General features: G+C 49.8%; 2 protein-coding genes across 3 annotated transcripts in view; one reads left to right on the top strand and one right to left on the bottom strand.

The window, feature by feature from the left end:
* Positions 1 to 113: 113 nt before the first annotated feature.
* On the bottom strand, positions 114 to 14236 carry DCTN2 (dynactin subunit 2). Its single transcript, XM_019454900.2, has 14 exons — positions 14032 to 14236; positions 13024 to 13092; positions 4952 to 5048; positions 4710 to 4771; positions 4048 to 4146; positions 3410 to 3570; positions 3067 to 3217; positions 2668 to 2733; positions 2415 to 2453; positions 2159 to 2236; positions 1999 to 2070; positions 1647 to 1749; positions 1442 to 1533; positions 114 to 577 (listed from the first exon to the last, which is right to left on the bottom strand). Exons 1-14 carry the CDS (start codon positions 14065 to 14067, stop codon positions 491 to 493), a joined length of 1212 nt encoding a protein of 403 aa, XP_019310445.1. The 5' UTR covers positions 14068 to 14236; the 3' UTR covers positions 114 to 490.
* A 2725-nt stretch (positions 14237 to 16961) lies between these two features.
* Positions 16962 to 21647, top strand: part of KIF5A (kinesin family member 5A) — a 31092-nt gene continuing 26406 nt past the window's right edge. The window contains exon 1 of one of the 2 annotated variants that reach the window (XM_019454903.2): positions 16962 to 17409. In XM_019454903.2, coding sequence (XP_019310448.2) covers positions 17281 to 17409 — 129 coding nt within the window. In that variant the 5' untranslated portion in view covers positions 16962 to 17280. The remainder of the gene's footprint in view (positions 17410 to 21647) is intronic. The other variant, XM_019454904.2, reaches the window with a different exon arrangement.

The following is a 21647-nucleotide window of genomic DNA, read 5'->3' as shown; positions in this document are numbered from 1 at the left end:
TGAAGAACACGTTACAATTTAAATCCTCTACTAGCGGAGAGTGGCTTAAACTGCCTGTTACACTGTGAAGGTCTGTCTCAGTGCCGCCTCTTCCCCAGGAAACACAGCAGGGGTCACGCAGAGTACAACGGCATTTAATGGTCAGAAACAGTTGTACAGTATTACAACCAACCACGGGAGCTGTGCTGGAGGACCGGGCCCAATCCTTCCCCACCCCAGGCAAAGCAGTACTGGACAGGAGCTGGCATGTGGCTGGGCCCGTGTCCCCGAGGCCTGAGGGGAGACCACAGTGTCATGTCCCTCCCCCCCCACTACCAGTCTGTATTCATCAGAGGAGGGGTGTAAACCCCACATGCAAGAAGAACCCCTTGCCCCCAGTGTCAAATGGGATGGGGATGTGAGAGTTATAATGAAGGGGAAACCCTATATAAGCTGTTAACAGAGTTCAAAGGGGTAGGGATTACCCCCGTTCCGCATCTCTTAAAGGCGCTCACTTTCCCAGTTTCTTCATCCGTTCATCAATGTTGGCAAAATTCCCCTCAACCGTGGACAGGTTTTCACGCATGGTTGTCTGCACCTAGAAAATAACAGAGACGTTTTACTCTTTGTTGGGTCCAGGTGCTTACCTGGATGAGGACCTGGAGAAGTTCTCTTAGAGAAGACAAAAGAGACATGGAAGCCTAGCTGACGGGCCCTGGAGCAGGGAGGTTAGAGCAGCAGTTTTTAAATACCCCTGGAGTCCGATGGACCCAGCTTAGGATCTGCCACGCAGGCAGGACTCAAGCAGTACCACTCTTTGATCTGTTTCATGTGATGAGGGACATGTAAGATTTTGTTGAAGTGAGGGTTTTTATGGACTCAAAACTTAAGGAAACTGCCATGTATAGGAAGGACATACTGTACTTGATATATTTTTTCATTTATCTTGACGGTCCTATCGTGTTGGGCTTCTCAGCTTTAATTCTGCCCTCAGCACTGAAAACAGTGCCTTCCAAGAGAAACTGAGGACTATGTGCTGGGCACTGGTAAGAATGAAGAACGTGAGGCTCTGCCCAGTGTCAGAGAAGAGGTGGCAGAACTAGGCCGGAGCCTGGCTGTTGACTTCAAAGTCCATGTTCCTCCCGATGTGCCGTGCTCTGGATACAGGAGCATTTGGATGAGGACGGGGTAGGTGTTACAGGAAAAACTGAAGTTCACTGGACTCCTAACAATTCACCCGTTGGTGTTTCACCCAATCTGCACAACCCTGAGGTAGGTATAGTTTTCCCGATGGTGAGATGGAAGATCCCAGGTGAAGCAGTTGTCAAAGGTCCCATGACCACTGAAACACAGTAGAGAGAGCAAACTCCTGCCACAATAACGTGCTACGATATGGGCCAAGGCAGAACCCACTAGTCTGTGCTAGCGAAGGGAGGCTGCAGACTAACAGAGGGGCACACACCTGGGTCAAGAGGGTGGTGTTGTCCTTGAGGGAACTAGCAATCATCTGCTGTGTGGTGTCCAAGTGTGTTAGGAGCTGACCAAACTGCATGGCTGCAAAAGAAGGTAAGAAAGAGACGGGTGAGGTTAGAATCTAAGACAAGAGGGAAGGAAACAAAGACTGCCCACTTTCCACTTCTTAGTTCCCCTGGCCGCCGGCCTCCCACCTTGCTCATGCAGCTGCTTGATGGTGACAAGTCTCTGCACCAGCTCTGGAAGGGTGGAGGCGATGGGGCTCCAGCGCTGTATGGTTTCATATAGCTGATGCACCTGGGGGTGGGGGGGGGGGGGGGGACATGACAGGGCCCAGAGGGGGTGGCTGAGCGAAGTACACAAGGGTCATTTCAGTAGGGTGGGACAGGACTGAAACACTGCCCTGACTTTCTCAGCTGATCAGAGCTTATGAAGACAGCACCTGGGATTCAATGCTCCCACGCTCTGGCAGGACCACCAGAAGGACTCCAAGAACACGAGGGAACAGGAAAGGGTATAAAAATGAGGGAAAGGGCTCTTCCTGACCTTGCTTTGTGTATCTGCATCCTCTACAGAAGCTTTATGCTTGGCGATCTCATTCACCTTTCCCAGGACACTCTGAAAACACAGACTTAAGGTTGACAGGGCACCCAGGGCTTCCAAAGTCCCAAGATACCTGTAATCCAGTTTGCCCTCCGCTTAGTACCTGTAGCCGAGCCTCCACTTGGTCCAAAACTGCAAGGTCCAGGGCATTCACCTTTGCTTGCAACAGCTCTACAGTCTCCTGGGGGTGGGGGTTGGGACAAACTTCACGAGAGAGAAAGGATCAGACTAGAAGAGCCCACCCCCTATTCCACTGAAGGGAATTAAGTATAGAGCTACACACCCAAACACAGTTCTCCAAGCAAACCCAATCCCAGTATCACCTCTGTAATCCTAACACCGGTTCCTTTTACACTCACCATAAGAGAGGCTCCCTGTAGACCTGCTGAAAGGGGATTCTAGTTGGGAAAAGGAGGAAAGAAATCAGTGGTTCTTGTATCTCCACATGATTATTACCTTCTCCCATCCTTTCTGGTTCTAGCTGGCAACCCACTGGCTGGTCCGATAACTGAAGCCCTTCCCACTCTTTCCAGGGTTCTGTGGAATGCTGTGGACATTAGGAAGAAGGGCGCGGGATCCAAGGGTCAGACTAAGTAGAGGAGAGCACCTGACCTGAGCATCCTGGTCACAGCGGACGGTCGCTTCCAGCTCTGTCAGGCGCTTCTCAAGTTCTGCAACCTAGAGAGGAGAAAGGAGGTGCGATTTGCCACCCGCCTCCCTGCTGCTGCAGCGGGCACTAAGATCCTGCTCTTCTCTGCTTGTCCACTTGCCATTCCCTCTCTCCTCCTCTCTACTCTGCCCAGGGACTCCTTTCCCTGGAACACATCCCTAGTCACAATCCTAAAATCTTAACTGAAAGTAGATGGGTGAGGGAAACCTGGAACAAGACATCAAGAGGAATCAGAAGCATTCCCAGCACCCTCTCCTCAGATCCGATCCCTTGGAGGGAGGCAGGAAAGTCTTTAGGGCCACCTCACCCCGGCCCCCCAACCACCTCACGCCCATACTTACTTTGGCAGCTTGAGAGAATTTGTCCTGTTCGGGCCGAGAATGTAGTTCGTAAGTGACAAGGCTACTATCTGCAGGGGTCCCACTGGTGGTCTTTCCCCCTGAACCAGCTCCTTTGCTGTTTTTTGTTGCTTCCAGCTGCAGCAGTAGGCGCCTGGGCCAGGAGACCAAGTAGTAAGATCAAGTCTTGAAGCATGTGGGCCAGCCCAGTCACGGTCATTTCTGTCTCATGTTCAGCATTAAGGAAAAACTGGGCTACCTCTCCCCTTAGTATCCTGGCCAGCACCTGGCTGAGTCCCCCTGTGCCCCAATCAGCAATGATTTCCCAACCACGTAGGGCACCCACTTAGCCAGAGCTCCATCGGGGTCAGTGAGGTTGATCGCCGCATCTGGTCCCAGCAGCTTCTCTAGGTGGGAAGCAACGAGCTGCTGCTTCAGGGCTGCTAGCTGTTTAGCCAGTACCACGGGGGTCAGCTTCTCTTCAGTGGCCGCCTCCTTCACCGTTGTCTGGTGTGAAGTAGACAATGAGGGGTGGCAAGTGTGAATCAAGACCAAAAAAAAGAGGATCAAGACCCTTAAAAATCGCTGTGGCTAGGGGCACCTGGGTGGCTCAGTCGGTTAAGCGTCCAATTGTTGATTTCGGCTCAGGTGGTGATCTCACGGTTTCATGAGTTTGAGCCCCACATCAGGCTCTGTGCTGACCTTGGGAGCATGCTTGGGATTCTCCCTCTCTCTCTGTCCCTCCCCCATTCATTCTCTCTCCCTCTGTCTCTCTCAAAATAAACTTAAAAAAAACAGCAGTGGCTGGAAGTCACTGGATGGTTCTTACCCATCTATGGCATTGAATGTAGATTTATGTATATTCCTAAATCTAGGAACCTCAGCTCCCTTAGCCAGGAGCTTAGGGAATGTTTCTCCTCCTGCTGTGAGGTCCTCCTCTGCGACATAAGTCAGAGCAGAGAGGGGAGAAGAGAGTTTAGTTACCTTGATTTTCTCAACTTCAGTTGTCAGCTCTTGGACCTCATGCAGTAGTCGCTGGTACTTTTGCTGTGGGGTCTCCTTCACTCCCAGACCCTCTCCAAGCTAGAGAGCAAGCACAGACAGGGAAGTTACACCTCTTAATACAGGGAGCTTCAAGAATTTATCCAAGGGGCGCCTGGGTGGCGAAGTCGGTTGAGCGTCCGACTTCGGCTCAGGTCATGATCTCGCGGCCCGTGGGTTCAAGCCCCGCATTGGGCTCTGTGCTGGCAGCTCAGAGCCTGGAGCCTGCTTCAGATTCTGTGTCTCCCTCTCTCTCTGACCCTCCCCAGCTCATGCTGTCTCTCTCTGTCTCTCAAAAATAAATAAACATTAAAATTAAAAAAAAAAAAAGAGAGAAAAGAATTTATCCAAACCTTGGGCCCAAGTTATAAGGGTATCCTATCCACCTCAGAATTCACAACAGCCTAGTACAGAAAAACTGGAGGTAGCTAGAGGCCTGGAGACTCTCCAGAGCAAACAGCAGGGGGACTAAGCATCCCGACTGTATCCTGCTGGGTTCCTCAGGACCCCTAATGAGAGAAAAACTCAGAAGCCTGACTGTATCCTTTGGTTTCTCTCCTAAACAGGATCACTGTACCATCCCCACCAACACACACACAACAAACCATCTCATATTCTCCAGATTCATATCCTGTTCTCTTGGTTTTTCCAATACGATCTGAGAAATCTGCCAAGAAAAGAAGATAGAATTGAGGGCCTGATCTAGGCCCAAGGCAGTCATGGACTCAAGTGACTTGACTGTCAGGGCTACCATGAAAGATCTCCATGAACGACCCTTTCCCCAAAGCAAAAGTCACCACCGCCTGAGGATAGGCCTCCCCCCAACCAATTTCCAGCCTGGTCTCACCAAGTCCCTTTGTCCCCACTCTCTTGTCTTTGAACTTGTCATAGGCAGCATTGGGATTGACAATGATGTGCTCCACACTTGTGCTCGTCAGCTCCTCCTGCAGGAATAGGTAGTTTAGGCCAAGGGCAGATTCATTCTCCCCCCAGACTTCCCTGACCCCACAAAATCCCCAAACCATTAGAGGAGACTGGGACCTACTTTCCCAAGGGAAGAGAAGGGCAGTTCCACTCCAAGCTGCTGAGCTAGGCTCAGCCTAGGAAACGGAAGCTTCCCGGTAAATTTAGTCTCAGTTGTATAAATATTAACACCCTGATTCAAGTGGGAACAGAGGTAGCATAACCTCCCCACCCACTCTGTACATAAGCCTCCCATCCCCCGACCCCATCCAACTGGGCCCTCCCGCTTATCTGGCACACACCATGCACTCAGGGCAAGAAACCAACCTGACCTCTTTTAACCTCCCCCTCCCAAAAGTAAATTTCCTTGCTGCTGAGGAAGGCCATTTCAAGCTAACCTTCCATCCTCCTGGGGGTTGGGGAGAGGAAGGATGGCAGACAAGCAAGCTGCTAACTCCCAGGGTGAATGTGCTGCTGAAGGGAAGACACCAACTCTTAGACACAAGAGGAAGGTTGGCAGAGGGCCTGACCAGCAGCCCTGTTTCCAGGCTGCCATGAGGGTGGGGAGCTCAGGGCACACAGAAAACAGGCAAGAGAGTAATGTATTCTCTAAGGGACATCTTAGAAGCGATAAGCGTATGTGCCATCTGCTTGCCACGAGGACCTGTGGGTAAGGGCCACGCCTAGGTCCTGACATGGAGGTGGCCCAGCATCTTTTCGAAGAGAAGCTGCAGCACCTAACTGTTCTCCCTGAGTCCTTGGCCGTGTCTCAAGCACTAGCTCTTCCATAAATAGGGCGCGTGGTGAAGAGAAGGATAAAGACAATTTACCCTAGGGACCGAAGCAGAGAGGTTTCCTCCTTACTAGTTATCGACTGGCTGTTCAGATTCCAGTAACTACACCAAGCCGGGGCACTCCAAACTACCCAACCCCGTCACTTGTCAGCAGTCCGACAGCTCTCTCTACATTACTGAAGGAGCAGGGAGGAGACCAGAAGTTCTTTTGTGCTGAGGATGCCATCTCCATCTTCTACAGGAGGCAAAGTGAGTCTTTCCTTTCACTACAACAATGGTTCTCACCCCTGCCTGCACAGTTGCATCACTTAGAAAATGTAAAAACAAATCAAAAGACAATTAAAATTAAAAAAAAGAGGCTTGGGCTCGCCTCTGTAGATTCTGATTTAATTGTTCTGGGGTAGGGTTGGGATAGCAGGCCAGTTGAAAAGCTACCCAGATGATTCTAATGTGCAGCCGGGACTGGACAGAGTCTCTGCCTGTGTGTGGGTATTGGGGGTGGGGGCGGAGGATGATGATGGAGAGACATCATGAAGAGCAGCAGCATCTCCGGTCTGCTATTGGAGAAGGAATCAGTGTGAGTGGCAGCTTTAAAAATAAGGGAAAGGATGGAGTAAGGAGAAAACATCAACTTTGATCTTTACCTCTTCTTCAGGGAAGTGCTGAGCAGAGGGGCAAGAGCTAAAGATTAAGGGAAAACAAAAGGGCTCGATGGCCCATAATGCAACGGTAAAGAGACAACTGGGCTCCAAATTATCAGCTCTTTAACCTTCTCTGAAATGTATGGCTAGAACACCCACAGGCCAAATAACTGAGTAGTCTCTGGCCTCTCTTGTCCGAGAAGCACTCCTGATCAGGAGTGGCAACCACCTTCTCTTAAGTTCATAATCAAGAGTATGCCACTCTCCCCTGTGAGTGCTCCAGTCAAGGCCAATGAAGTAGAAATCCATTAAAAAAAAAAAAAAATCCTCCTAAAAAGAGAAATGGGAAGCACATATAGACCAAGGAATGAAATTAATCATAGATACCATTTGGTAAGCCCTTATTTTGGGCCAGGCACTATGTTGATGAGAACCTACTTTCTTACATGCTTCCTAAATAGGGAAGGAGACGAGCAGAAAAGGATCAACACACAGACCGTGAGTCTCAGAGGTCCTGGACGGTGACAAGAATGAACAGTGCTTTCATGTCACTATTCCCACTTAGGACCATGTCCTGGATCAGGAGAGGAGCTGCCCGACGCGGGCATCATCTCAGAGCCTCTCCAAGGATGTGGCCCCAGAGACTCAGGTGGCCGACACTGTTCAGTCCTCCAGTGGCACCCACTCCGCCAGTATCTCAGAGATCTGGGGGCATGGGCTAGGGGCAGTATCATTACAGTGATTTGGAAGATGGGAAAAGGCTGTCAGCTGGGGAGGGGCTGGATAGAGGGATTAAAGATTTAGCAGAGACAAAAGGACAGAGGAACAACTGCCCATCACAGCACACCCCATTAAAAAGCAGATGAAAGGTCAGGCTTCTTACCAGCTCCTTGTGGTTTCCCCAGAGGTGAGAAAATCAAAAGAGTTAAAAGGAAAGGGAGTGGGGAAATGGGGGTGAGGGAGGGAAAAAAAAGACAAAATTGTTATTAGCAAATTGTCACATGCACTATATGATAGCTTCAAACACACTGCACCATAGGGCCCAGGGGAGCCTAGCAAAATTTGGGGGCCAAGAAGTTTCAGCTGGAGTCACCACATACCCCAAGAGAAAGAAGAGCCTGGGACCCTTTCCTCTCTGGTGGGGAGACTGTCATGAAGCTTTGCCATTGGCAGCAATTTAAGATCATCTGGGAACCAGTGAGATGTTGCAAGCTAGTGGCATGGAACAGGAAAGTGGGGGGAGACAAGGCTGAGGTGGACAAGGCAGAATGTGAAGCAGAGGCTATGGAGATTCTGAGGACATGTAGCTGATTGAGGGCTCACAATTCTCAAGGTGGGAGCTCATGGTTCAAGTCTCGCTGTCTCTTGGTTTCTCTAGTCTTGAAGAATTAGACATTTGGATGGCAGAATCGGTGACAATGAGGGTGCCCATGTGGATGGTTTGATATGACTTTAGGTTAGGCAGAACAAAATATGTCAGGAGATGGTGAGTTTCAGGAGATATGAAGTCCCTAATTGCAGCTCCGTTCTCATTCTCTGCTGTCAGAGTAGAGACAGGGCAAGTCCTGGTCCCTTGGATAGTCCAGTGTGTTTGTATCCATCTTGATTAGTTGGTAACTCGCCCTGCAGCACTGAGGGAACCAGAGCAACTGGGCCACGACGTGCTAGCACAAAAAGTGTAGAGGACACCAAGATTCACGGGCTACCAGCACATGTGCAGAAAATGTTTCTTCAACCCTCTGTTCTCAAGGTTCACAGAAGTTAGCGGGTGGACAAGAGGGAAAGGTGAGAATATTTTAAAGAGGCCTTCTTTGAGTCCAGCCACATAAAGTTCTCGCTTCTAAGCAAGATTGGTGAAGAAGTGCCAGGAGGGGAAATCTAGCTGTATGCCCTGCCTCTCCAGGAGCTCTACTGATGGGCACACAGAATGGTGGAGGATTGAAGATGGCTGTGTATATGAAAATGCATGCTGGGACAAAGACAAGTGCTTCCTGCCCCAGAGATTTCAGCTAGGTACACCTGAGCCTCAACCTCTCCGTCCTGTCTGATGCCAGGGTCCAGCTAATCCAAGACTCCTGTTTCAGCTCAGGGTCGAGGCGGATCCAGGCCCTGTGGTCTACACTGGGATGTCTCTGCGCAGAGTGAGTATAAGCACTCACAGGTGCACGCATGCAAACATACGAGGGGAGGCACACACACACACTACCTTTCTCTTACTTGCCCCACCAAGCTAAAACCAGCTTGGGAGAAACTCAAAGAAGGAGAGAACATTGAGCCGTAAGCTCAAGTTCAAATCATGAGGAACAAGCAGAATGGGGGAGGACAGAAAATCAAAGAAAAGGAAAAGTGGTATATTAGTTTGTAAACAGTATATACCATCTCCAGGGCTGTCCCACGGGTGCATTGTGGGATGATGAGTTTTTCCTCATCATCATTCTTATAACCTAGAGTAGTGACAGTCACCATGGAAACAGTACACCCAGCCACCTCGATTGGAAAATTCGAAGTGCCCTGAACTCAGGTACCAGCTTACCTGGTACATGACTTCCAGTCCCTCTCACTAATGGACCCCCTGACTCCCCAGGACTGTTTGGCTTAATGGCTGTGCCTCAGAGGGCAAGACCTGAGGTTCTAGATCAGACAGGGAAAGAGGCCACTGCTGCTCTCTGAGCTCTATGCCAACACTGCAGCCAGGAGAACTTCAGAACCACGATGACAAGGAAGTTGGAGAGTGCTGTAGAATAAAACTGTCCAGGATGGATCAACACAGTGCTGACCATTCATCCATGGTCAGGAGGGGTACAGAAACAGAGACTCATGAAAGCACAAATAACCCAAGTTATTACTTTAAAATTGCACGTAACACTCCTTTTCCATCCCATTTACCTTTGTCTAAAGGCTTAGCACAGGAACATTAAAACGAGTTTTTCCAAGGGGTAATCTACATACAGCTAGGAAGTGAGGACTGTGATTGTCCTCCTTGTTCTTCACCCTTGTCCAGAATGGCTAACAGTCCTTTTCTCCTAACTTCATTTCACTCTGAGGAGAAAAGAGCCAACCCCCTTCTAACTCCAGCGTCTAAATGCCTCATATCCAAAAGCATTCCTAGCCTCCATGTTTCTATTCCATCCTCCACTGGACAGTTTTATTTTGCAGACCCCATAAGAGAAAGAGACAATGATTCATGGACCATAGTTGTACTTCTAAACCTGGATTAATGATTTTTAAACACAAGGCCAGCAGGCCCCTTAGTGACTCCGCTAGGGACTCAATAGAATTTAAAACGATTAGCTACACCAATAGCACAGTGACAGCGCATTGCATGCAAGATGGCAGATGAAAAAAAAAACATGCAGAGAAGAAGCATCGAATGGTCTTACTTGTGCAAACTAGTGTCCAGGCAAGGTGGTGAGGAGGGAGGATGGGGGAAGCATTAGGAAAAACTCAGGTAAGTTCAAGAGTGCCAACAGTCAATGAACACAATCAAGCAAACTCTATGATATCTCAATCCATAAGGAAGACAACGTACTGTTTCTCATCTCGGGCCGGGGAAGGGTTCTGCAGTATCTGCCCTTTGAAGAACAGCCTCTGCCAGGGCCCCATCGAACTATGGCTAGGTCACCTCTCCCCTTTCACATGGCATTAGAGATGGATAAGGCATAAAGGGAGAAACTATACCCTGTTTCTAGGGAGGTTTTCTAAGTTTACTTTCCTCGCTCCAGCAGTTCAAAAGCCATGAGCAGAATGCCTTACCGACCCAAAGGAGGCTGTGGGCCCAGCAGGGAGGGAATTCCAGTTGGGAATTAACTTTCCTGATAAGACATTTTAAAAAAAGTCTCCAAACAGTCCCGCACCCAAATCGACCTAGGAGTGTCTGAGATACAGAGATGAGATTCTCCCAGATTGAAGAAGAAAGGGCTAGCCTGTGCATCTGCCTGGCCCATTCATTTTAGAATATTTTACTTCCTGCTAAAATTGTTTTAAAGGGATAACAGGAAAATCAGGATCATCTTTAGCAAAACTTAAACCTTTTACACTACTTTCCTCCCTCATCCTCCCCACTATCAGAACTGTAATACTTTTACGTTTAGGTTAAACTAGCAATTACAATCTTTAAGGGATGTTAGAGAACATTATCTCCTCCAGCACCTCATTTTTTTTTTCCACAGTGGGAAAATCAGAGGAAGGAGGTTAAAAGATAGTGAGGGTCCACACTTTGGTTATTTCTTTAAATAAAAATCTGGAGATCCCCCAAAAGGTTCCATAAGGATTTGGTCATATTGGTTGTCTTCAGGGAAGGGAACGGAGTGGTGGCAGGCAGGGCTAGGAAGACACTTTTGCTCTATGTGCCTATACTGTCTATTTTAAAAACTGATCAAATTAAAGTTGAAAATAATCTGGAGACTAAGGCAGAACATTCCGTTGCTGGGAGTTAGGAAGGTGACTGAACACCTCGTGGTTCAGCCACGATACTGGTGATGTGCACTGTCATCTGTGCTAGGTCTTGGGAAGGCAGGTGAAAAAGCTATAGGCTGCTAGTGACAATCCAGACCTCACCAACACGAGGTTTCTGGACTAAGTACAACTCACATCTCTTCAAGTTGCACATTTACATCAATATTAAGAGCAGGAACAGAACCATTACTCAGCTGACTTCCCGAAGGCTGTCCTCCTAAGGCCCACAGGGACACCCAGAGGCCAGAGAAATTAGCTGACATCAGTAAACATCTCAGCTCCCTGCCCCCACCTGGGCTCCTGAAGCAGCTGAAGGTCTCCCCACCTCACCCACTCCTGCCTAGTGATGAAGAGTCATTTAGTTGAGCCTTAGGTGACGCAGGCAACTCGACTCTTCCTGCATGTACCATCCAGCTCCCATCACTCCTATTCTGTCATCCTAGGCAGTATGCTGCAGGACGTGAACACTTTGGGTATCCGCTCCCTATCAGCCACCCCACTTACTACTGAAATAAGCTGTTCAACGGGGAGAAACAGCCAATCACGGCTGCATATTCAGGGGCGTCCACGCTTGTCATCTTATTAAGAAATATTCCAGTACTTTCAAAAGGAAAACTACAATGTATGTTTTGGTTTGGAAAGGGGATTGCTGTGATACTGCCAGTCTGTATGCTAGTCAGTGACAAATGGACAAACTTCCATTGATCATCTCACCATGAAGGCTTGATACTTTATAGGCAGAGGCCTAGGCCAAAGTTGAACCGTCTCTGAAACAGGGCAGAGGACTGAAGTCCTCAGCTTATACACGCCTGCTCTGTGAGGTCAAAGGCAGCTTCCTAATAAGATACATCTGGAGTGACAGGTGCACACCCAGGTCTTTCAGCAATGACATCTGCATTATCTCCAGATACTCAAGCTTGGGGGACAGACTGACATGCCAGAAAGTACAGAAGCCACAAGGAACACACCACTGAGAGGAGACAGGGAAGGTGTTCCCACAAAGTAGGAACCACTTCCACACAGGGGAAACCAAGTAAGGAATAAGAGAGTACGCCAAGCCATACATTATAAGCCAGCAGCCAGCATTCTCCAGGATTAACCAGCCCCACAGACATAGCCACAGGACTTACAGACACACATACTGAGCCTGCTTTATCATCCATGTGACCTCAGCCCAGTTCTCTTTGGAACAGAACCTAAAACACATCTTGTAAGACACGCTTTACTAGTAGACCTTTGTTCTCCTTGGCCCTTAACATACAAGTTTTTACTGTGTTGGTTTCCATTCACTTAATTTTGTTTACTACATGTTTCCTATATGTATCCTAACTCCCTCACTAGTCTGGGGGATCCTTGAGGGTAGGGACATTTATTCCTCTGCGCTGCACAAAAACCAACACAGAATGAACACATTCAATAAACAATGCTAAGTGGTTCCCCTCATGGTTAAAATGTGTCCACAGCTAATTCCTTCCTCAGAGTTCATCTTAGATCTGAAAGTGCTAAGACACTCTCCTTTGCTGATATGAAATATTTATGTTCTTTCTCAATTTTTTTTTCCTCTGACCATATTCCTTATCTTTGTACAATCTCCACATCATTTTCTCACTCCTTGCTCAAAGGATACTGGGTATTCATGTAAAAGTGTATTCCTCTATACTTCAAAATCTAGCTCTTGGTAGGATACACTAATGGACATGTATTGAGTGAAATATTTTATGAAATCAAAGGCCTAGTTCCTAACCTCAAGTAGTCTGTAAGTGCTCAGACTCCATGATTCATTACCATGGATTAGCATCCAGAGGTCTACCTAAATCACTAGCCCCAAACTAAACTGTTTTGAGAGATATTTCGACTTTGTTTAAAAAACCCAAGGATCAGGACTTGTTGGCTATAATTCCACTGACTTCAATCTCCTTCCTGGCATGATTTATTGCAACCTACATACCTCCCAGGCTGGGTTGGCATACCCGCTTATTGTTGTGGCTCACCAGAAAAGGGAAAGGGTCTGCCTAGGGGAGAGAGGTTAGGGTCCAGAGGAGTCCTGAAGCAGCACATGGTCTTACCGCATCAAACTCCGCTTGATCATCCTCAGGTAGGTCGCTGGTTTCATAAACATCTGGTTCGTTCCTGGCCTGCAGATAGAAGCAGTGACCACCCTACCTCATTACCCAGCATCCACCAATATCCCTAAACCACTCCATTTGAATAAGCTAACAGAGAAGGCAGGCTGTGAGGCCAAGATTCTGTCCCTTCTCTTCCACCTGCCCAGGGAACTGTATGTCAGTTCCCAGTCTTGAAGGCATTGGGATGACAGCAGGGACAACTGGGACCTCATGGTAGGTGGCGAGTGCAAGTGATGACAAAGATGTTATCCTGAATCAGAATGGGGGCGGGCCCTTGGCAATCATTATATCAGAAGTAGGAGAGGGCTATCTTCAAATTAGGCCACAGCCTATACACCACTACCCTAGCACACTGGCACAAAGGTTTAGAGTGACTCAGGACCTTAGTATTCAAAAGTACTGTGACCCAACCCCCACCCTTGAGAATGCAAGGCAGGGCAACACAAAAGGAGGGTACAGGCCGGCATATGTGGGGGTCGGCCACGGGGGTGGTCGGGTTTCTCGGAGGGCAGAATTTTCTATCTGGCACAAGAAGGGTTCTGCCAGGTTAACCTCTTCTTTGGCGGGTTGTAGGCCATCACCAAGTGGCCTGGTATGTCTGTTTGGAGTGGGGATGGCGGGGGGGATAATGGGGAGATTTGGGGAGACACGGGTGGTGCTGACACGGCTGGAAGAAACACTAGGGCACAAGCGATAAGCGCCCAGAGACGATGTCTGGGCGGAGAAACCGGCGACTGCCGGAAAAGGGGCCTGGTAAGCCATTCCGCGGCAGGGCCAAGTCGGGTCAGAAGACTCCGGAGGGTGCTGCGGCCCGTCGGGGAGCCAGGGGCTGGAGCCCTGGGGCGGAGGAGGGGCTGCAGGCGGGAGGGGTCACGGGTTAGTGTCTGTTGGGGGTCCTTAGTAGGTCGGGGGTGCGGTCCTGGGAGCCGGGGCTGGCCCTGTACTCACAATGCCGGGAAGATCGGCGTACTTAGGGTCCGCCATGGCGGCGGCGAGGCGGGGTTGGGGGACCGGGGCCTCGGCGGAGCCGGGGCCGGTGTTCGGGTAGGGGAGAGGCTGGGTCCGGGTCCCGGGCTAAGGCGGCGGCAAAGGGAGCGGCGGAGGAGGTGGAGAGCAGGAAGTCTCGCGACAGGAATCTCACAGGAGAGAGAAGGGCAAGGCAAAAGTCGCGAGAACAGCCCGCTACCACACCCCTGGAGAAGCCGGGATTGGCGAAAATGCGGCCAGGGAATGAGGTAATGGCGAGGGACGCAGCCTGGGATTATGGGACCTGTAGTCTTGGCCGATAGGGGCTTGGACGGAGAACGACAATAACGCGCCTTGGGAGTTATTTCACACAACTTCTTTTCTTTCATTTTTACATCAGGTCTATGATAAATGTTTTATAATTCCTGTTTTTCAGAAGAATTCGTTTGGGCTTCCAGAAATTAAATGACTAGATAAAAATCACACATCCTGTCATGCTGTGGCACAGAAAGGGCTTCAAAAACAATAATAGCAGGTAAAATTTAGTAAAGGCTTAGTCATGTTAGGAATGAAAATAATCTCAAGTTAGAGATATCAGATAAAATACAGGACGCCTAGGCAAATTTGAACTTCAGATAAATAATAGTTTTTGTAGTATAAGTATGCCCCACATCATTTTTGGGATATACTAACACACACACACACACACACACACACACACACACACACACTCACACACACACTAATAGTTTTTAATCTGAAATTCAAATTTAACTGGGCATCCTGTTTTGTTTTTCAAATCTGGCAATCCCATCTCAAGTTCATAAATAGGTAAGTGGTAGCTGTATGTCTGAACACACTCTGTGCTTTTTTTTAAAATGGTTTTTTTTTTTTGAGAGAAAGACACACACACACACACACACACACACACACACACACACACACACAGAATCTGAACCAGGATCCAGGCTCCCAGCTCAAAGCTGTCAGCATAGAGCCCAAGGCGGGGTGCCAACTTGGGAACTGGGAGATCGTGACCTGAGCAGGAGTCCGAAGCTCAACCTACTGAGGCACCCTCTGTGGGTGAGAGGCGCCCCATGAACACCCTCTGTGCTCTTAACCACTTCACTAATAGTTTTCAGACTTCTGAATTTTCACAGTTCAGTAAAATTAAAATTAATTCTGCCATTACTGCACTAGAAAAAGAAAACACTGTTTACTATAACCATCATTTCTTAGTAGAAAAGTAGGAAGGACATACTCTCAGAATGAAAGGCCATCCTTTGAAACTCAATAAATCTAGCTTTATGTAAAACTTACTGCATCACGTGTGGATGTTTTTTTGGGGGAGGGAGGGGCCTATACCCAGTACATTTTTGTCCCTGACCCTCCATAGACAAGCTTTTTTTTTTTTTTTTTTTTTTTAAGACAAGCATTTTTTGCAACTCCACTAAGGCTGCCACCCTGGAGTCCCTGGGGACCTGAGTTTGGGATGTTTTCCAGAAGGCTTCCTGAGCTTTCAGGATGCTGCAACACTTGGAAATAGTGCCAGACCAAGTGACTGGAGAGATGCTGATGTTCCTGAGTTTGGAACTCATTGTCATTCTATGCATACTCTCCTGGCTTTTTCCCCAAACCTCTACCCCTCTTCCATCCATCCATCCGGTTTCTTATGCTGGACCCTTTTTCTTCAGTTTCCTTAAGATTCAAGGTGGGTTAGAGGTATAGGCCCAACAAGGGGAAGCCCTCAGCTGAGTTCTGTGCAGTTAGTTCTTGTCTGGCCAGGCCACCATTCTCTCACTTTTGCCTCATAATGTCCAAGTGACCTCAGACAATTGCTAGGCAAAACTTCCATCCCCTCCTCCCTTCTCCCATCACCCCACTCCTCCCCTTGGCCTAGAGCCTCAACTCCTGCAGTCCAACTCTCTGTTGGCTAGCAAGGCCTGTGACGTGAAGAAAAATCAATTTGGCCAGCTTCTAGGTGGTTCTGCCCAGGGGCTGCAGCAGGAGTCTGACCTGAGGGGAGGAAGGACAAAGAATCTCTAAGGCTTTTTTTTTTTCTTTTTTCATTTTGCTAGGGAAGGGGGAGAAACAGAACAAGGCCTGAGAAAGGGGCTGGGGTGTTGGGACTCTGACCAATGGTAACTTGGACAGGAAACACATAGGTGCCTAAACCTGCCTGAAACCTAAAGGCAGAGGTCTGCCCTATAGGTTCTCAAAGCCCTTGTGGCCTTCCCCACCCTCATCATTACCCCTCCTTCATTGTTTTCTGACTCCCTTTCTCTTGCAAAAGCTTCTCCTGCCCACCTTATGCCCAGCCCCAGCCTATGAGGCAAAAATGAGAATTTTATTTGCTTTTGAATTCTAATAGCCCAGAACCAGAGTTTGTTTTCCTTCACACCGGGGACCTGGTGTGTATAGTGGGGAACGAGCGCACCTTTGGACGTAGAAGGGGTTGGGACTAGCCTCTCCTCTGACACCCCTGTCTGAAAAATGAGACCTGGACACCCTCCTCCACAGGGGTATAGGCAGCTGCCCTTGAAAATTGAGTGGGTTGGGAATCTTGTGTGAGGGGGTTGGGGATGGAGAATGAGAAGAAGGCTCTCAATATGGAGAGAGGACAGTGACAGGGGCGGGGCGGGGGTGGGGGAGGAGGATGTCCCGGAATAAAAAGGGTGCAAGCGCCGTTGACTCTCTTCCCTACCCAGGCGACAAGCCCACCTCAGCCCCCTTATCCCTTCCAGAGGGGTGGATTCCGAGGGAGGGACAGGCAGGCCAGGGAGGTGGGGAGCTGGGATGCAGCGAGTGACTTGGGTGGGGAAGGGGTGAGGGCGAGGTTACCTAGGAGCTTCGGGGGTGAGGGAGGAGGCGAGAGGAGAGAACCGGCGCCCCCTCGGGTGGACGCCGAACGGGAGGCCCCCCGCGAAGGAAGCCCCGCCCGCCGCCGCCCCGCCCAGGCCCGCAGCGCGGCGCTGCAGCGCGAGGGGCGGAGAGGCAGAGAGCCGCGAGAGGAGGACCAGACGCCCAGGTCGCCTGCATCCCTGTGCCGCAGGAGCGAGCAAGCGCGCCCCGGCCCTGCTCCCCAGCCTTCGCCCGGGCGCCCCACCTGCTTCCTCGGTCCCAGAGACCGAGCACCTGTCCTCCGCCTCGGCTTCAGCTGAGCCCCCCTCCTCCGGAGCGCGCACAGCCCTGCTGCCCGAGAAGTGCTCCAGCCTGTCGCCGGCGACCACCATGGCGGAGACCAACAACGAATGCAGCATCAAGGTGCTCTGCCGATTTCGGCCCCTGAACCAGGCCGAGATTCTGCGGGGAGACAAGTTCATCCCAATTTTCCAAGGGGACGACAGCGTCGTTATTGGGGTGAGTGTCGCCCCGGGAGGGAATTTGGGAAGATTCTACCCCGCCCCCGCCGAGTCTTAGCCCCTGGCTGTCACTGCACCCCCTCCCCGCCGCTCAGCCTCCATCCTCCGCCGCAGCCCCTCCTCTCCCCTGCATCAGGATGACTGGGTGTGGCCTGGCCAGGCTGGTGGCCAAGTCTCCGCAGAGTGGGAGGGGGCTACTTCCTCGCAGTCGGGGGACCCAACTCCCCTTTGCTGCTCGCTGCAGCGTCCGCACCCCTCAGAGCCGGTCCCATGTTTTTCTGATGTTTTCCCTCTCCCCTAGAGAAAGCACATCTTCCCTTTGTTATTGGCTCGGATCTCTACCCCCACCTCCCAGGAAGGGAGGGGGTAGACCAGTGGATGGGCTAGATGACAGGTGGGCAGTCCAGGGCTTCTGCGGGCGGAGGTATAAATGAGAGTGGGCTCTAGGACCAAGCCCTCCGTCAGCCCCTGAAGTAGTTGCAGCCTAGACTGGGGCGGAGGGCACAGATCTGATGAAGGGTTTTCTGAGGAATACATTGATGCCACACCCAGTCGGGGAGGGGGGCTCTGGGGTCCTAAGGAAATGTCTGCCTTTCCCTCCCAGGTACAGTAGGAAGAGGATTTCAGACACCCCAGTCCCCCCTAACAAATAAAAATAACCAAATCCTGAGGTCTTAATAGGTACTTGCTTATTCATCCTTTCTCTTGATGATCCAGTAAAAAAAGTAGCAAGTCGCTTCTACCTCATCATGACAGCCCTATCCGTGGAGGAGATCTTGTTAAGGAGGACTGATGTTTCCTGTGGGTTTGTTACTTGACGTGTATTATTTAATCCTCAAAACAACACTCTGAAGTAGGTATTAATGTTTCCATTTTACAGATGAGGAAATTGAGGCCCAAAGAAGTTGAATGACTTTCTCAAGGTCACACTGTTAACTCATAGATCTGAACCTTAATCTGTAACTCCAAAGCTCATAGATTTTCCTATCACACTGCCTCTGCGGATTTCTCTTCTGGACCTTTATCTGTGATGGCCTAAAGGGAATTCCTAGGGAATTCTTCACCCACCCCTCCTTTCCGAGGTTGGTAGGGATGTCAGGCTATGGAGTGAAAGGATCTGGGTGCCGAGTCCTGTAAGGCTTTGAGGGGTGCTGGGCCAAGAAACTGCAGCTAATTGGAGAAGGGAGGGGCACATATGAGGACTGCTGTCAAGGTCAGGAGCACTGTTTATATATCTTTGGTCCACAGTGCTTGGCACAAGGCATGCTTATTAAAGGAATTAAGGAAAGATGGGGAGGGAGCATGAGCCTTTTGAATCAGTGAGAATGGGACTTTGAATAAACATGTTTTAAGAAGAGCCTGCTTGTATGTCCCGTCCCCAAGGACCCCAGTCTGTCACCATGCTGAGCTGTCACCAACTGAACTCAAATGGGTGCCTCTGCCTTGCGTGTGTGGTTACATATGTGTGTGTTCACCACATACAGAGGGCTCTTGTCTTTCTTTGCCTCAAGGGCCTTAGGCTTTACAGTCTGGTCTGTCTGGCCAGGCTAACATGACCAGCCTGGGGGATCCTCTCCAAGTAGTCTGGACAGCAAGCATTAGCTGTGAGAGTTAGAGCTTGATGGTCCCCTGAGGTATGAAGGCTGAGAAACAAGAGGGAGGTGGTCATGGGAGAGCCCATCCACAAAAGGCTTCTACTGTGAAGCCTAGTTTCCTTGCTTTATTTTTTTCAGGTAAGTCTGAAAAACTCCTTTAGGCTCTCAGGCCATCCCAGTGTGGTGGGCATGGGGCATGGGGTGATGTTGGGAGAAGGAGCGGTGGTATTGATCTGTCCAATTTGCTAAACAGGAAAGACACAGTAGAAGGTGGAGAAGGGGGAGAGATGAAGAGAGGCCCAGGGCCCCCTGCCAATTCAGATTCTATCTTAGTTCCACAGCTGGTCCTTCCCTGTCTGTTTTGCCTGATATTTACAGGGCTGCACCTTTGTCTCACTGTGTATATTCCGTTGCCCAAGCCCTTCCTGTCAATCTCTCTGGCCGAGATAGATGCTGCTGGGGGGCCATTTTGTCTCAGGCAGCGTCCTTGGAGCTTGCCTTCCCAAGCTGACTGTTCCTTGCTCATTTGGGAGGAGGAGGGCTATAGGCGAAGGGATTCTGAGGTGACCCTTGAGTCCCACCAAGGGGAGTAAATCCCCTACCCACTTTCCTCTTTCTTCCTCGGTCTCCCTTTGGGGCCCAGCATCTGAGGAATTAATGGAGGAAGCTGCTTCAGGAAGGTGAGGGAAGAGTGAAGGGGGAGACAATAATCTCTCCAAACCCAGTCCCTGCTCCTTTCTCTAATGGCTCTCCTCTCTGCCTCTGCGGCACTGCGGCTAGCTCTGGGCTTCAGAGTCCCTAGTGTTTGTGGGCTTTTTCTGCTTGGCAAATAAGCTAGAAAGATAGCTCTTTCAGCCCTATCCCTTCCCCATTCCCCTGACTTCTCCTAGCAATCTGGGGGATGGGACTTAGCCAAAGTTAATGGCCTGAGTCATAGTAGAAGGGTGTCTGGGTCACTGTCTGTGTGCTGTGTACCTTGTTTTGCTCTCTGTGTCACTCAGAATCCAGTGTGACTTTTTCACTGGACCCATTTAAGTGTTTCTCTGCTTTGGTCTTGGTGGACAAAGTATCCTGGTGCCTGCTGTCTGGGCTGTTGTTGCCTCTATACCAGACATGGGAGGGATGACAGTAAGAGAAGACAATGCACTCTCCCTCCCTCCCCCTGTTGCTCTCTCCCTCATTCATTCAAGTGTCCACAATATTTCCTCCCTCAGGTCTCCTAATGGGTTAGTAGGCAGGCAAAATCCAGAACTATCAAGTACTTCATTTAGGAAAGCAGGCAAAAATCCAGGACCATCAAGTACCTTGTTTGGAAAAGCTAGGTTGGGACCTGATGGGTTATTGGATAAGAGTCAGTATTGTTTGGGGTGGCCTAGGATTCCTTTGATATCTGAAGAGGGGGAGCAGGTCTCCCTTTAGCTTTGGGGGAGTCTCATAAAGGAAAATAGAGAGGAGAGGTAATGTTCACCATGGCCAGTGTCTCTCCAGCATTACCATGGCAACAATCCCCAGGGGTGTCACCATGGAAATCAGGCCTGGTGCTCAGAAGTCCAGCCTTTACCAAGTGCTTTACTGAGGGTTGAAAAGGTTGGTCATCTTGGGACCCCTGATCTTAGGCCCTCCATTAGCTTTAGTCAGCTCACATAATGGAAAACTACTGAAAGGTGCCAAGAGACACAAATGGAGTAGGCAACAACAAGGAGGTGTGGGGTGGGGAGAACAGAGCCCTGGGCTGAGGGACTCTGAAGGTGGGCTCTCTGGAGAAGGTTGTGAGGAGTGCTTAGATTGCTGTGGGTAGGGGAGTGGATCTCAGGGGCATTCCTCAAAGGTGGAGAGTCTCCCTGAGTGTTTCTAATGAAATAAATCTTCCAGTCTCTGATGCTGTCATGGTGAGGGAGGGTTCCTGAGAGAGGATGGGTGAGAGAATCACATATTTCTGAAGATGGGGTTGAGGTTGGAAAAAAGGAGTGATGAAACATCTAGAGTCTGGAAACATTTGGAGAAATGTCCAAATGGGGAGGGGGGTGTGTGGCATGTGGCGAAGGGGAAAGGAAAGCCATGATAAGGATCTGATGCAGTGCTCAGTGTTCAGGCACTTCAGTTTTTGAAATTTTGAGAAAGAGAGGGAGAGAGAGAGAGAGAGAGAGAGAGAGAGAATGAGAACACAAGCCAAGGAAGGGCACAAGAGAGAGGGAGACACAGAATCCAAAGCAAGCTCCAGGCTCTGAGCTGTCCAGCACAGAGTCTGACTCTGGGCTCAAACTCAAACTCACCAACTGTGAGATCATGACCTGAGCCCAAGTTGGATGCTTAACCGACTGAGCCACCCAGGCGCCCCAAGTTTTTGGATCAGTATGGCACTGGGGGTCTGGATTCAGATTGCTTGGGTTTGAGACCATGCCCTACCATTTCTCAGTTGTGTGACTGTAGGCAAGCTACCTTACTTCTCTGAAACTCAGTTCCCACATCTATAAAATGGAATAATAACAGTACATATCTTTTAGGATTGCTGTGAACATTAAATGAGATAATGCTTGGGGCGCCTGGGTGGCTCAGTCGGTTAAGCGGCCGACTTCGGCTCAGGTCATGATCTCGCAGTCCGTGAGTTTGAGCCCCGCGTCTGGCTCTGTGCTGACAGCTC

Source organism: Panthera pardus, unplaced genomic scaffold, assembly GCF_024362965.1.
Source record: "Panthera pardus isolate Hobbes unplaced genomic scaffold, ASM2436296v1 HiC_scaffold_6, whole genome shotgun sequence".
Taxonomy (NCBI): Eukaryota; Metazoa; Chordata; class Mammalia; order Carnivora; family Felidae; genus Panthera; species Panthera pardus.
The sequence above is the reverse complement of the archived record's forward strand: the minus strand, read 5'-3'. Positions and strand labels throughout refer to the sequence as shown.